General features: G+C 39.2%; 1 protein-coding gene across 2 annotated transcripts in view; it reads left to right on the top strand.

Annotated features, from left to right (window-relative positions):
* The window catches only part of RAB11FIP2 (RAB11 family interacting protein 2), a 41,519-nt gene that overhangs the window by 15,191 nt on the left and 11,778 nt on the right, over positions 1–14,550 (top strand). The window contains exon 4 of one of the 2 annotated variants that reach the window (XM_070482442.1): positions 11,673–11,743. The exons of the other annotated variant lie outside the window; for it this stretch is intronic. Coding sequence (XP_070338543.1) covers positions 11,673–11,743 — 71 coding nt within the window. The remainder of the gene's footprint in view (positions 1–11,672; positions 11,744–14,550) is intronic. 2 annotated transcript variants of the gene reach the window in all.

The raw sequence follows: 14,550 nt of genomic DNA on the forward strand, positions 1-14,550 counted from the left end.
CGAGCTCTTAGGCACTGGACATAGGATAACACATAACGAGTCCAGTAGTTAAAGAGAACAGGTTGTTATGATATGATCAAATGCAAGATATAGTATGTAAGTCCTCTTGAGGTTTCTGATAGGAAAGTATTAAGATTATATTCCACTGACCCCAGTGCAGTCATTTTTGTAAATCAATATGTAAATTTTTTGGTTTAACTTTTAAGATAGAATTTGAGAGGATTATTTTTCTGTAAAACCAAGAAGCAGAGAAGCTTGTTACATTTAGATTAATAATATTTGTTAATTGCCATTAACGAACATGTGTATTTTGAGAAAAATACATTGGAAACACATAATTTATATGATTCTAAATTGTTTTAGAGATTTATTGTTCTGTTTATTTTTCACCTATGGCCCATCAGCTAAAATCGCCTATTCCAGATTGACCTTGCTCTTCTGATCCACTTTAGAACTGTCAGGGTCTATGCTGGAGAGGACTCTCCTTGACCAGTTTGAATTTTACGTAATGTATGCAGGTCCCTCCCGTCATGTGCCTGTGCTACCTTCCAGGCTTCTGAGACTGGCGTTCCTAACTGCAAATATTTGGTCCAGTTATTTCTTGTATAAATCTGAAATTGTTAAGGTTTGAATTGAGTTTTGGTTCTGAAAGCTCTCACACTCAGCAAATCTTTGTTATGAACGTGTTCTACTCTGAAGATTAAGAATACAAAGAAAGCCCTTCCGGGTCTCCTGATTCGTTCCGTTGTCTCCTCAGTGTGGCTACTCCAGTCCATCAAGTGATTTTTTCTGAATTTCAGATCTGATCATCAAATGATATTTTCATTTTCATTATTTTTGGAATATTTAATATATACAAGGAAATCAGAGGTTATTAAGATACAGATCCTGCTCTTAGAGCTCATAGAAACAGGCATGTAAAGATTAGATCTGAATTCCATGCTAGAGACTGGACATTGTATAGGCATTGGGGGAACATGAAAGATTTTTAAGTTGGATTGTGACTTGATCAAAGTAATATCTTAGATAGCCCTAGGGCAGAGGGGATTTGCTGGGGCCAGGAGTGGGGAAGGGGAGGAAAACTAGTTAGGAAGTTATTGAGTTGTTGAAGTGAGAGTTGATGGAGGTCACTTTGCAGTGAGGATGAAAAAGAAGGGAGCGTCTCTGAGAAATATTTCTGGGCTAAAACAGACAGGACTTAACCATTCTGTTTTGGTGTGTGTATGTGGAGGGGGGATGTTGGCTAAGGGAGAAGAAACAGGATTATTCCAAGGATGTGTCTTCAAGCAATATCTTAAATCTGATGCAACACAGCATTGTAAAACTACGTGTTACAGCAACATATCTGTAGTCTTTGAATCCAACTTGGCATTTTAGTCTTGATGGAGAGTCTTGAGTTTTTTCTTTTTTGTTTGTAATGAGGTGCTGTCCTGTTTATTTTAGATTTTTGTTTTGGAGAATAGGGATTAGGTGTAAGTTGTTGAAGGCCAGCAGGTTAGTATCAAAACAGTAACAGTTCTTGAGAGTTTGGTTTTGATCACTGAAACACACTTTGCCTTCTTTGAACATAAGAAGGCAAATTTCTGTGACTCCTTATGGATTTCTGCATTGAAAGTGTGTTCACCTTAGCACTGTGATTACTACACATACTCCTCTCCAGCGGTTTTGGCTTTAGCACATCTTGTCCCTGTAGGACCCCTTTTCACTGAGAGGATAACTTCTGGGTCTTGTGTACTTAGCCTTTCCTTCTGTGTACACCACTTCTTCCAGGCCCCCTGAGTCTGTGTTTAGTGCATTTCCACTTGGGCCACTATGACCTCATCACCTGTGGTTAGTTTTTTTTCATAAGAAGAAAGCTTTAACTTTTGAAATACAAGTGCTGTTTCTATATATTTAATATACGGTGATAGTGTTACCTGTGGCCAGGGTGTTTTTAAATATCTAAATAAAGCAATTAACTTGATTATGAAATGATTTTCCTTATAGTCATTTAACTAGTTTCTAAGAATATTAGGATCCAGACATATAAAATGTCTCCTTGAACTTGTATTTTAAGGATAAACTGTTGTTCTTTGACTTAATGCACTCAATATAATATAGTATTATATTTTATAACATAATTATAAATAAATCTTAAAATGTGCTATATAAATATTTATTATATTAAATATAATATACATCAAATAAAAAAGTGTATTTTATATATTTTAAGCTTATAAATCTTTCTGACAAAAGTGCTGTTACCACTTAAATAGCAATTACACAAATCAGCTTGGCCTTCTAAGAGTAAAACTTAATTCAAATTGCCAGTTTTTAAAATTGTTTTAACAACTATGTATGTAAAGCTCTATTAGGGCTGGGGGTGGTGGTGTTGATTCATAGAGGACTAAAGTCCTAGTGGCTGCTAGGAGAGAGAGATGGAAGCCATGACCTGTCATCCAAGCAGAGTGGCTGTGTTGAGCGTGGAGTTTGCTGTGGAAAGGTAGAGCAGTCCACTGGAAATCAGGAAATGCCTCTTCATGGAACAGGCCTTTGAGCTTGTTCTTGACCATTGAACGTGATTTCGTAAGTTGGGGAATGAGTGGGTAGACAATTGTTTTAGTAAATAGCAGGAAAGCTCATTAAAAAAATTGTGAAATGCATTTTGAAGGAATATTTTGTAAATAGTGACTGTATACTATTACATCATTAGCTCTCTCCTAACTACTAGTGATTTTAGTGTTTCTTTTCTACTTGGAGCCTGGAGCTGTGCTCTATGTCTGTCATTCCCTGCCTGGTGGGTTCCCCAGGAAGTGCGCTTGCTGCTTTAGGCTACCAGGGAGCCAATTAGCGAGCGCCCGCAGCAGCTCTGCCTTAACGTGACCTCTTTGTTCTGGAGCCTGGGGTGGGAATGGGTGTTCAGCTTAATCAGCTGTTGAGGTGTACAGTGTATTTGTTTCATATAGATTTTTTTGTTTTCAAAGAAATTAAATGCCCCAAATTAATTAAAAATGGAAATCATACTGAACATAATTAAATATTTGATTCAGAAGATATATTTGATTAACTTCTTCCACCTGAAGCTTTTACAGTGTAACATGAAAATATAAATTTAGTATTAGTACAATATTATGAAGGGAGAATAAGATAGGTATTAAAAGTTCAGGTTTAGGATTCAGATCTGAATTACAGTGTGCTGAACAGCCCTGTGACCTTGCTTAACCTTTCTAAGCCTCATTTTTGCTAGCTGTGAAATGGGGATAACAACTTTGCTGTTGGAGAAGAGGTTAAATAATGTAATGCACACAAAGTGCCGAGGGGAGCATTTGCCGCATGGTGGACCTAGAAATGAGAGCTCTTGCTATGATCTTATTGCGCAGCGTCTAAGAATATATAACAATTGCTTTAAATAAGTTCAATGAAATTATTCCAAGTAATAATATATTCTCAACTTAAAAAATCTTAAAGTAGAATTCAGGAGCTCATGTTTTTCACTGACTGATAAAGGACATACATTTGGCAGAAAACAATAAACTTGCTAGTTTTTCTGGTTTCTGTTAAGCTGTATGTTCAATAATAATCTTTGGTGAAATAAATCACATTGAAATTAAGTAAAACTATATTCCGAGTATTAGGTAGAAAATCTATTTTATTACAAGGCAAAGTATAATCAATATTGCTGTAGAATCAGTGTTCACAAATTCTTGCCTAGCACCAATAATGGCAGTACAGGGTAGGTGTGGAAGCTTGGGCTTTCCTTAAACCACAATAAGTATTTCCTAAACTCAGACGCCTGAACTCAGATTAAATTGTTAAAGAAGGCAGTTCAAACTAGTACAATAGGAACGATAAATACTGCTTATGGAAAACTCCAGACCAGTTCAGAGTCCCCTTTGGGAGAAGAGTCCCTGCCCTAGGGAACTCACACGGGCGCTAGCGTATGCCTTCTAACCAAGATCTGGAGGGTGGCGCTTTCATTCCTTTGTCAATGAAAGTGCCCTCTTTTCTCTTTGTTTTTCACCAAGAGTATAAGATTCTACTCAAGTATCTGGACTCAAGATTCTTTAATATGCCTGAAATAATATTAATTGTATCTTTAATGTTTTCTCACTCTAGTTTTAAAGAATGAATATTCTTCATTTAATAGAAAAAGATATGTAGCCAAAATTTGAGTGTAAGGTATTTTTGGATTGTCAGCAGTTTATTTTATGGAATAATATCTCTTGCACTGACAGGGATGGGTGGGATCTTATAGTGTCTTCCCCTTGTGCCTTCCATCTTTAGACAGTATACTAGGCAGTATATATTAAGGTGACATTCTAAAATAAAGATGTTTGTTTTAGAACTTCAAAATAAGGGATGGCTTTTATGAATGGAGATTAAAATGAGAAAAGGCAATGAGGTAAAAATGAGTTTCTTAAGTGGCTCTCATGGACCCAGCCTACCTAGAACTGTTGAGATTGTAGATAGTAGTGGAGATGGGACCTTATTACTAAGAGCTTACCAAAATGAAGAATTTGCACTTAATTGCATAGTTAATATAAAGACTTTTCGGTGAATGAGTGATGTGATAGAAATACAATTTTAGAAAAACTCAGAGAACAGTGACATTGCTCTTACATATATGATATGGACCTGGACAGGAATACACACACATGAAATCGAAGAAAGATGCCCGTGAGACCACATTTCTTTCTTTCTTTTTCTTTTGAGGAAGATTAGCCCTGAGCTAACATCTGCTGCCAATCCTCCTCTTTTTGCTGAGGAAGACTGGCCCTGAGCTAACATCCATGCCCATTTTCCTCTATTTTATGTGGGATGCCTGCCAGAGCATGACTTGACAAGTGGTGCCATGTCCACACCCAGGATCTGAACCAGTGAATCCCGGGCAGCCAAAGCAGAACGTGCAAACTTAACCACTGTGCCTCCAGGCCAGCCCAAGACCACATTTCTAAGTGTGGTTTTAGATTCAGAACAAAAACATTCTGCAGTGAAAAGTCATTTTAATTAGATAGCTTATAGGAACAGGACAAGGAGGAAATTTTTGTGGCATCAGAAATTTGCAAATACTATAAGGTACTCTTTTAAAATCAGTGAATACTTGTGTTTTAAATGTTCTTGAATAGTTTTTTTTGTAATACGGAAGTATTCAGAAGATGCTGGCTGAGAGGTAGATAGTATAATGTACAATTTCCAATAAGATCATCGTATTCATTATTTTGGGGGGAGCACTGGTGAGTGTATTTTTATACAAAACAACATATTCTTTTCCAGCATAATTTTGCAATTTCGTAGCCCTGTTAAATAAGCTCTTGATAGCCTAGAAAGTTTTAAGACTTCCCAGCTTGGGGTATGGAGTGGCCAGAAATCCCCGAGTCACCGCAACAGCTCTGCTCCCGAGGAGTATGCACAGGAGTCTGGGGCCTGTGTCACCCAATGGAGGGGCCCCGGGAGGTTTGGCTGCCTTACATATCCCTTCTTGAAGGCCGCCCAGTGATGACTGAGTTTGGGGAAGAAGGTGCCTTCTGGCCAGGACCCTTATTACAGGGTGTTCTTGAACACCTGAGGCCTTCCTGGTGACCAGAGAGTACCAGGTTTCCTCTCCAGAACTTGGCTTTGTTCCAGGCACAGACAGCGCAGCTTGGGATACTCTTGGCCAAAGGCCTTTTTTGCCTAGTCCAGAGGGGCCTAGTGCCAACATGTCTCGCCCCCACCCTCGTGGAAGAGTTGCCTCTGCCCAGTTTGTCCTTAACCTCCCCTCACAGGAAAAGTCTGGTGGAGGGTGCTGAGTCAGCTTGATCACAGGACAGATAGAGCCTGTGCTGGGTCTGGCCCCGTCAGGGGCCCTGGTGCCTTGTTCTCATCACTCCTTTCCAGTTTCACTGTTCTGCTTCTAAAATAAACAGACTTGATCCTCCTCCAACCCCTAAATAGACTCCAGTGGCTATATGGCAGGCAGTGGACCAGGGCCTACCCAGAGCAACAGGGTAAATACAACAAGCTTCCAGATTGACAGTTTTCCTAAAGATTGAGGGAGAAAAGATTCTTTTTGTATCAAGAGAAACATGATTATGGTATGAGTAAAGTACAAAAATCCACCTGAATTTTTATTAAATTTGAGATGTCAAGGAAATTTTATGCCTGTTGCTGGATTTCTTCTCATGTATTAGGAGTACTAAAGAGAAAAATTTTGAGAAGCATTCGAAGGAATGGAGAACTTTTGGAGTCCATATGGCAGATGTTTGGAAATTTGTTAATTGTCTGATTGACTATATTTAAAATAATTATTTCTTTTCTGCACTGGAAGACAGTAGTAGGTTAAACTTGGTGGAATATTATATTCTTGATGAAATATCCCTTAATTTCATAGATACCTTTAAATCCTGAAGTTTTGAGGTCCTTCAACATTTTCCTTACTAATCGTGATAGAAAAGCAGCTAGGTCTGAATTTGCTGTCCATGATCTTGGTGTCACTGACCACAATTTTTAATTGTCTTGCCTGTGAGATCTCATAAAGGTATCCTGTGAGACTATTAATAAGTAAATTACTGTTAATCCCCATAGACATTTATGTATTCGGTTCTATTTTGCCATCCAGGAATTTAGTGTTCATGCCCGGTCCCAGGAGAGATAATGTAATAGTTTAATCTATAATATCATTAATTAGATTTGGTATTGAGTTCTTTTTTTTCTGAAAAGAAAGAAAACAATATGAGTTGTACCTTGCCTCTTAAGTTGTATTTACATGTGTAATAAACATAATTGAAATGCGCTAAAGGTTCTGTTGACTAGTGGAATCTGTTTTTGGACACTTCATTTTTTTGGGGTTTTGTAAAGAGGATCATTAAAGATCATTTTCTTAAACTGCTTTAACATTGAACCTTTATGGAATAAATAACTGTTTTCAGGATTTAGAAAAATCTCAAATCAATTTATACTGTGCTCAAATACATAAACTGGTAGACCTGGTTGGTAAACTGGATAAACTCGGTAGTTGAATTGCTCTCGTTGGAAGTCACCAATTTGAAACTTATTTCAATTGATATTGGCAGTTATAAGTTGGGATAATTCTTCCTCTCTTAAAAAGAACCGAAAAACATTCCACTGGTATACTATCAGGTCTAGATATAAGTAATTTTTGTTGTTAGAAAAACAATTCTTTATGCTCTTTGGGGACTTGATATCTTGTTGAAACTTATATTGACCTACTGTTGATTTACTCAGTCAACTATTAGCCCAGTTTTTACAAGTCTTTATTAAGCGCTGGCTATTCATTTATTCAACATACATTTGTTAAGCATCTGGCATGCCCTCGGCACTGTGTCAGATGCAAGGACTGAAAAGATTAGTGAGATATCCTTCCTCCCTTCAGGTAGTTTATAGTAGAAAGGGGTGTGGAATTTGATAGATATACAAAAGGCAAACTTAAAAAAATAATAATTTACTTTTTAGAGCAGTTTTAGGTCATAGCAAAATTGAGCAGAAGGTACAGAGATTTCCCATATGCTCCCTACCCCCAAGCATCGCTTCTCCCATTATCCACATCCCCCACCAGAGTGATTCATTTGTGACAATTGATGGACCCACATCCACACATCACAATTATACAAAGTCCGTAGTTTACATTAGGGTTCATTCTTTGTGTTGTATATTCTATGGGTTTTGACAGATGTATGAGGACATGTGTCCACCTTTATAATATCATACAGAGTATTTTCATTGTCCTGTCTCCATAGCTTTTGCTTTTTCCAGAATGTCATATAGCTGGAATCATACAGCCTTTTCAGATTGGCTTCTTTACTTAGTAACATGCATTAAGGTTCCTCCATGTCTTTTCATGGTTTGATAGCTCATTTCGTTTTTAGCACTGAATAATATTCCATTGTCTGGATATACCAGTTTATTTATCCATTTACCTGCTGAAGAACATCATGGTTACGTCCAAGTTTTGACAGTTATAAATAAAGCTTCTGTAAACATTTGTGTGGACCTAGTTTTCAACTCCTTTGGGAAAATACCATGGAGTACAGTTGCTGGATTGCATGGTAAGAATATGTGTGGTTTTGTAAGAAACCGCCAAACTGTCTTCCAAAGTGGCTGTACCATTTTGCACTCCCGCCAGTGATGGATGCGAGTTCCTGCTGCTCCACATCTCTGCCAGCATTTGGTGTTGTCAGTGTTCTGGATTTTGTCCATTCTAATTTGTGTATAGTGGTATCTCGTTGTTTTAATTTGTATTTCCCTGGTGACATAGTGTGGGGCATCTTTTCATATCCTTTTTGCCATCTATATCTGTATGTCTTCTTCGTTGAGGTGTCTGTTGAGATCTTTGGCCCATTTTTAAATTGTGGTTTTTGTTTTCTTGTTGAGTTTTAAGAGTTCTTTGTATATTTTGGACAACAGTTCTTTATCAGATGTATCCTTTGCATATATTTTCTCCCAGTCTGTGGCTTATCTTTTCATTTTCTTAACAGTGTCTTTCACAGAGCAGAAATTTTTAACTTTAATGAAAGTCCAGCTTATCAGTTTTTTTTTTTTTCATGGATCATGCCTTTGGTGTTATATCTAAAAAATTATTACCATCCCCAAGGTCGTCTAGATTTTCTCCTATGGTATCATCTAGGAGTTCTATAGTTTTGTGTTTTACATTTAGGTGTGGTGTCAATTTTGAGTTAATTTTTATAGAGGCTTTAAGGTCTGTATCTAGGTTCATATACCTTATATTTGAATAGCACTTTGTCATACAAAACATTTCATATTCATTTCTTTTAACCTTGTTTTAGTCTTAATTCTTTGAAATAGTTGGTGGTATTTCTATTTCTTAACTAAAAGTAAAATATCAATTTAGAGCAGTTAAATAGGTTGTACCTGTATGCCAGGTGGTGGCCAACAAGTTTGGAAGGATAAATTGAGTCAAATCCAATAGGCTTGGAAAGCCAGGCTAAGGAATTTTGTTATTATTCAGGAGGAAGTTGCAGGCCACAAGTTTTTTGACAGATGAGTAATGAGGTTAGACCTGAGCTTTGACACTCTCTACCCTGCCTTGTTGCATGGGCTGGAGTGGACAGGGAGGATTGGCAGACTATGAAGAGGCTGTGGAATAGTCTAGGCTGGAGGTAATGTGGTCCTGTGATCAGAAAGGTAGCAGTGAAAATGAGTATCAAGGAAACAATGAGCGATCCATGTCTGGAAGCTGGGTGGGCAGAATCTGGCAGCTTTTATGAGGCATGCAAGCTGAAGGCTGGAGTCGAGAGTGTCTCTGAGGCTTTACCTTCGGTGACCAGGAGACTGGTTGTACCAGAAGGAGGAAGATCAGAGCTGATATAGAAGACAAGATGCTGATTGGTTGGAGACATGTTAACTTTGAGGTACAGGTAGGATATCCAAGCATTGACTAAGTAGACGTTTGTAAAGGTGGTATTAGAAAGGATACAGTGATTGTGGTTGAATATAAAAGATTTAGCAGTCGTCAATGTTCTGGTGGTGGTAGTTGGAAAATATGAAATCACCAAGGTAGAGAAGAAAAAGAGATCTGAAAACGGAACCTTAAGAAATAGCCAATGTTTTCTATTTAGGGGTGAAAAGAGGAAGATGACAAGGAAAAAGAGAATTGGAAACATGAGAGAAAATTTAGGCTACAGGAGATCACAGAAGAGAGTCTCAAGAAGAACAGTCATTGGTATCCAATGGAGCTGCGAGGTTAAGGAGAGTGAGGGTATTGCCTTAGGTGAAAATAGTTTGTTGGTGCCCTTCATAAAAGAAGCAATGAGCATTGGTGGTCAGGTATGTGTGTCAGATTATAGGAGGTGAGTGAGTAAAGGAACAAAGTCAGCGGGAGTTACTTGCGAGGGATGAGAGGCTGGCAAAATAAAAATGGTGGGATGTCTGAGGGACAGCGGGCTGTAACTATGCTCTGGTGAGAGATGAGCCAATACAAATGGATCAGGAGACAATGAGGGTGATAGTGGAGGGCCACAAAGCACGTCCCATGGGAGTGAGGGCGTGAGAAAGTCAGAAGGTGAGAGCGATGAGACGGGATTTTGATTGTATGAGGTCTTACCGTGGCTAACTGAATCCCACGTGATTGATTACTTCCTTCGGAAACACGTTTAGAGAAGTTCTGTTTGTGCAAATGTGTTATAAATTGTAAGGCAGTATATGAATGAGGTGATATTCAAATCCAACTCACCTAAAGCAATTATATCGTTTCAAAACTGCAGGAGCAATCAATCCTTAATAATGTAATCCTAAATTGAAAGTAACTTTGAACATAAAGTAGTCTGGCTCTGTAAATGAAAAGTGTTGTTAAGTGAAGGCCAGGAATTTTTTTTATTGCTAGCAGTGAATTCTCATTTACAAAGTAGGAGACTGTATATTTTGAGAAGAAAAAAAAATAGTGTTAATAGTTATCAAGCATGAGCCAGAAATTGAAGGGAAAAGGGAATGTGAATAATTGTGATATATTGGGTTTTTTTGGTTCTCCTCTCTTTTTTTCTAATAGATAAATAGAACAAACCTTTGTCCTTAACCATTTCAAGTTATTAAGTGAATAACATATGGCACTTACTGGATATTCTTTTGTCACTTAGGATCCCAGCAGAAAACAAGTGATGCACTCAAACGCATAACTGAAGGCAGTTTAGGAGACCATTAACAGAGGGATGTAGGGTTAAGGACACCAAGGAGGGAAAACAGAGCACCAGGGACCAGCAGTGTCTGGAAGGGCCTGCCATGCCTGGGGATGAGGGACCTAGCTGCAGCTGTGGCCGTAGAGGAGATGCTGCTGCAACTACCGCGCAGCAGGGAGGGACCTCAGAGGGGCTGTGATGGGGTCGGGCTGGGAATCCCCTTCTTTCTGCCCTCCCGCCGCATGCAGGGACCTCCCAGTGGCAGAGCGTAACTGGAAGTCGATGGGCAAGGGGACTTTGCAAGTGGTGTGCTCTCCAGAGGTCAGTCTCCTGGGGTGCAGGAAGGGGCACAGGTAGTTCAAAACCTGTTGCCTTTCAGCCTTTGTTCTGTCTCCTTCAGATGGTCGAAGTGTTGGACTTTTCTTGGTCACTTCTGATTGGAAGTCTCCTCAGGAAAGTGTTTTGGACTCCCTGAAACCAGGCATCTCTGAGCTCACAGGCGTTGGAGCAGTTCAGAGCACTGTGTGGAAGTAGTCCAATTTTTGGCTAAAGATCTTGAACTGTGGAGTTTGGCTGCCTTTCTTTGTATCCTGACTCTGCCACCCAATAACTGTGTTATGTTAGGAAAGCTTCTTAACTTCTCTGTGCCTTTTTCCTCTGCTGTAAACGGAAATAAAAGTAGCACTCACTTCATAGGATTGTTACCAGGAGTGAGTGAGGAAACATGTAAACCACTCAGAAAGGTTTCTGGTGCCATGGTTAAAATCCGGTAAATATCAGTTGGTTGTTCGGCTTGGTGTCATTATCCTTTGCCCTTGCTTCACTGTAAATGGGGCATTTTTCTTTTTCCTGTTTTTCAGACTTATTAAAGATTTTATGTTATGTTACAGCTGTCCATTTATACCTCTCCTCCTCCACTATATTTGTCACCAAAGCGAAGCCCCAGGTCTCTGGAGCCCACTCCCTCAGTTAAACAAAATCAATAGGATGCTCTCCTTTGAAAATAATTACCGTCAGAAGTTCGTCTGTGATGGTTTAAAGTTGTGCTTATTTCCCATACACCAGAAGGAACCGGATGGTGTTTGAGAAAGTTACTCCTGTGCTCCCTCTTCCCGTCTCTGCGCCACCCCAGCCAGGTGAGACAGCTCCTGGATTTTGCAAATAACTTGAATTCATTTACTAAATACAAAATGGGTCAAGTTATAGGCCAAAATAGACTGAACCTTATAATTTCAGCAGTATTGGGGCTTGGAAAAAGACTTTGTGGAAGATGTAATAACACTTGTTTTTAAATGCCTTTGAAAGAGCTTCAGGTGTTGTTACGTGACTTCTCATTGAAAGATTTAAAATCCTAGAGCGAGGAATTTACATCGTGCGCATTGCCTTATACTCACAAGACAGCTAGTTAATCAGTTTTAATAGATCTTTGTTCTTCTGTGGAGATGTTTTGTCTTGACAAGCGCTTTATACTTTTCACTCTCAGTAGTCTCTTCCCTTTCTTAGGTATTCTTGCTCCTAAAGAATGTATTTATGTTATAAAAAAAAAAGGAAGGACAAGGAAAAACTCAGACCACTGCCAAATGCCGTAGTGATTTCTGCAGTGGTCAATTTGATGGCTTTATAAAGACGGGCTTGCTGTTCTGGCCTGTGTGGGAGACCAGGCCCCAGCAGAGATGGAAGGACACTTTCAAGTTCTCACGAGTTTACTTATTTCTTTACTCAAGATTTATTCTAACTTCAAAGTAAATTACTAAGTGATGTTATAGAAGAGATGCTAATGATTCCTTATATATATTTGAGTACTGTTAATTTCAAAATTTAAAATTAGAGGTCATTTGGAAAAATTCTTTAAAATTTGGAAATATCACGAGGTAAAAAATAAGCTTTTACCTAAAAACTTTAGAATGTTAAGATAAAACAGTTGACTAGTTTAAAATATTTTTAAAAATTTGACTTGAAAATATTTTTATCAGTTTAAAAGTTAATTTAAAATCCTCCGCCACCCCCCAAACTCCTTCAGTTCGGATTTCTAAATTGCATTTTTTTAATTCTGAAGTTTGAATTTTTAGCGACTTTTTCAACATGAGCGTGTCCAGGTTTATTTGATACCTGATTAAAAACACCATTTCCCTTAACCTGTCAGCAGCTCAGTTGAGCAGTCAGACTGCATTATTCAATATCTTGTCTGACCTGAGGACAGCAGTCTGAAGAGAAAGATAACACAAATTGGTGCCACACTTCGATAAATAGAGACATTTTATTTTTCAGCAAGCTAATTCAGTCCAGTTCAGTTAACTCATTTTCCTCCTTACGGACAGATCAAAAAAGGCAGCCATGAATGACTGGGTTTGTCATGTGTTTGACACGTCCGTGTGTGAGTATAAAGCGGACCAGGAGGGAGGGGCCCCGCCTGTAGATTTCAGACAATGCCCCAGACAGGAGGCCCTGTGCTCAGTCTGCCCTGCGCTCTGCGAGTGAGAGCGGAAGAGGTCTGCCACTGCGCCCGGGGGTCACGGGAAATGGCTGGGTCTTGTGGCACTCCACACCCTTTTTCCTTACAGTTTAGACCTGGTCCATCTAATTATTCTTGAGAAGTGTCACATTTTTCAGGTTGTCACTGAGTTTCAGTTTAGTTCCATAAGCTAAAGCCGTTGGATATTACATATTGTTAGTTTTGTGATTTTGATAAAATCTTTGTCCTAAATGTCTGTTCCTTAAAAACCCTTATTACAATAAATAGAATAACAGTATTTCTGTTTCTTAGTTCAGTGGTTCCTTCCTGAGACATATACTAAAATTTATACAGTCACAATATTGTTTATTCTTCAAGGATGTAATGGGATGGATCATGCTTCCAAACATGAAATGTTTAAATGACAGTCATGAAAGAAGATTAAAATTTCAAAAAATTGTCTGTTGATTTACGGATCGCGTCTAGGAGCCTCATCTTCTGCATCAGGACCCTTCAAGGGCTCCTTCCTGTGCTGTTGCCTTGTGTTCCAGTCTCTTCCATGCCCTGTAATGGCACTGCTGTCTGCAGCTCCAGGCCATGCCATATATCCTCAGAGTCCTCTTTTCTCTGGCCTACTACGCCTATCCTTTGTGTGGTTTTAAATCCTACTTTTTCCTTGACTTAAGCCTTCCTTGACTAATTGCTCTGATAAAGCATTTCTTTCCTCTGCATGATCTAAAAATTTAACTCTCAAAAATCCCCGCCTCCACCCCCCCCACCCCCCATATGCTGCTCTACCCTCTGCCTCCTCAAAACGAGGTTAGGTTTACCTTCTGATTAACATATGTGTCCTGGATGTTCAGGGCTGCAGCAGTGCAACCAGGGCTCACTAAGTCGGTCTGTGTGCAGAGAATGGGGCTAGGGCTGTGTGTCACAGAAGGAGAGATGCTAGAGCCACACACCTCTGCCACCTGCCAACTGTATGACCGTGTGCGAGTTACCTGACCTTTCTGTGACTCGTTTCCTTGTTTTGAAAATGAAGATCATACCTACCTTAAGGGTTATGAAGATTAAATGAGTTAATATTGGGAAAGTGCTTAGAATAGTGTCTGGCACAGACGGTGTAAATGTTTATTAAATGAAATAATACATTGAACATGTTCTGTCTGCTAGTCACTGCTAAGCATGTTACGTGCTGTTACCTCGTTTAATCTTCACAGTAGTCTTATGTGGTGGCTACTGTTGCCATCCCTGTTTTATAGATGAGGGAACCCAGACAGTCAAAGTTAAGTAACTTGCCCAAGGTCCCACAGCAAGTATAGAGTAGAAGCAGGATTTGAATTCACAGCACCTGGCTCCAAGGCCCTCAACCCCTCCTCTTCTCGAAACCCCCGTGGAGTACTGTCAGCCTGACTTTGTCCTTGAGAAGATCACAGTCAGATGGAGAGGGATGCCCAGAATGCATTTCTTGACCTGTTAGAAAACAACGTG

Source organism: Equus asinus, chromosome 2, assembly GCF_041296235.1.
Source record: "Equus asinus isolate D_3611 breed Donkey chromosome 2, EquAss-T2T_v2, whole genome shotgun sequence".
NCBI lineage: Eukaryota > Metazoa > Chordata > Mammalia > Perissodactyla > Equidae > Equus > Equus asinus.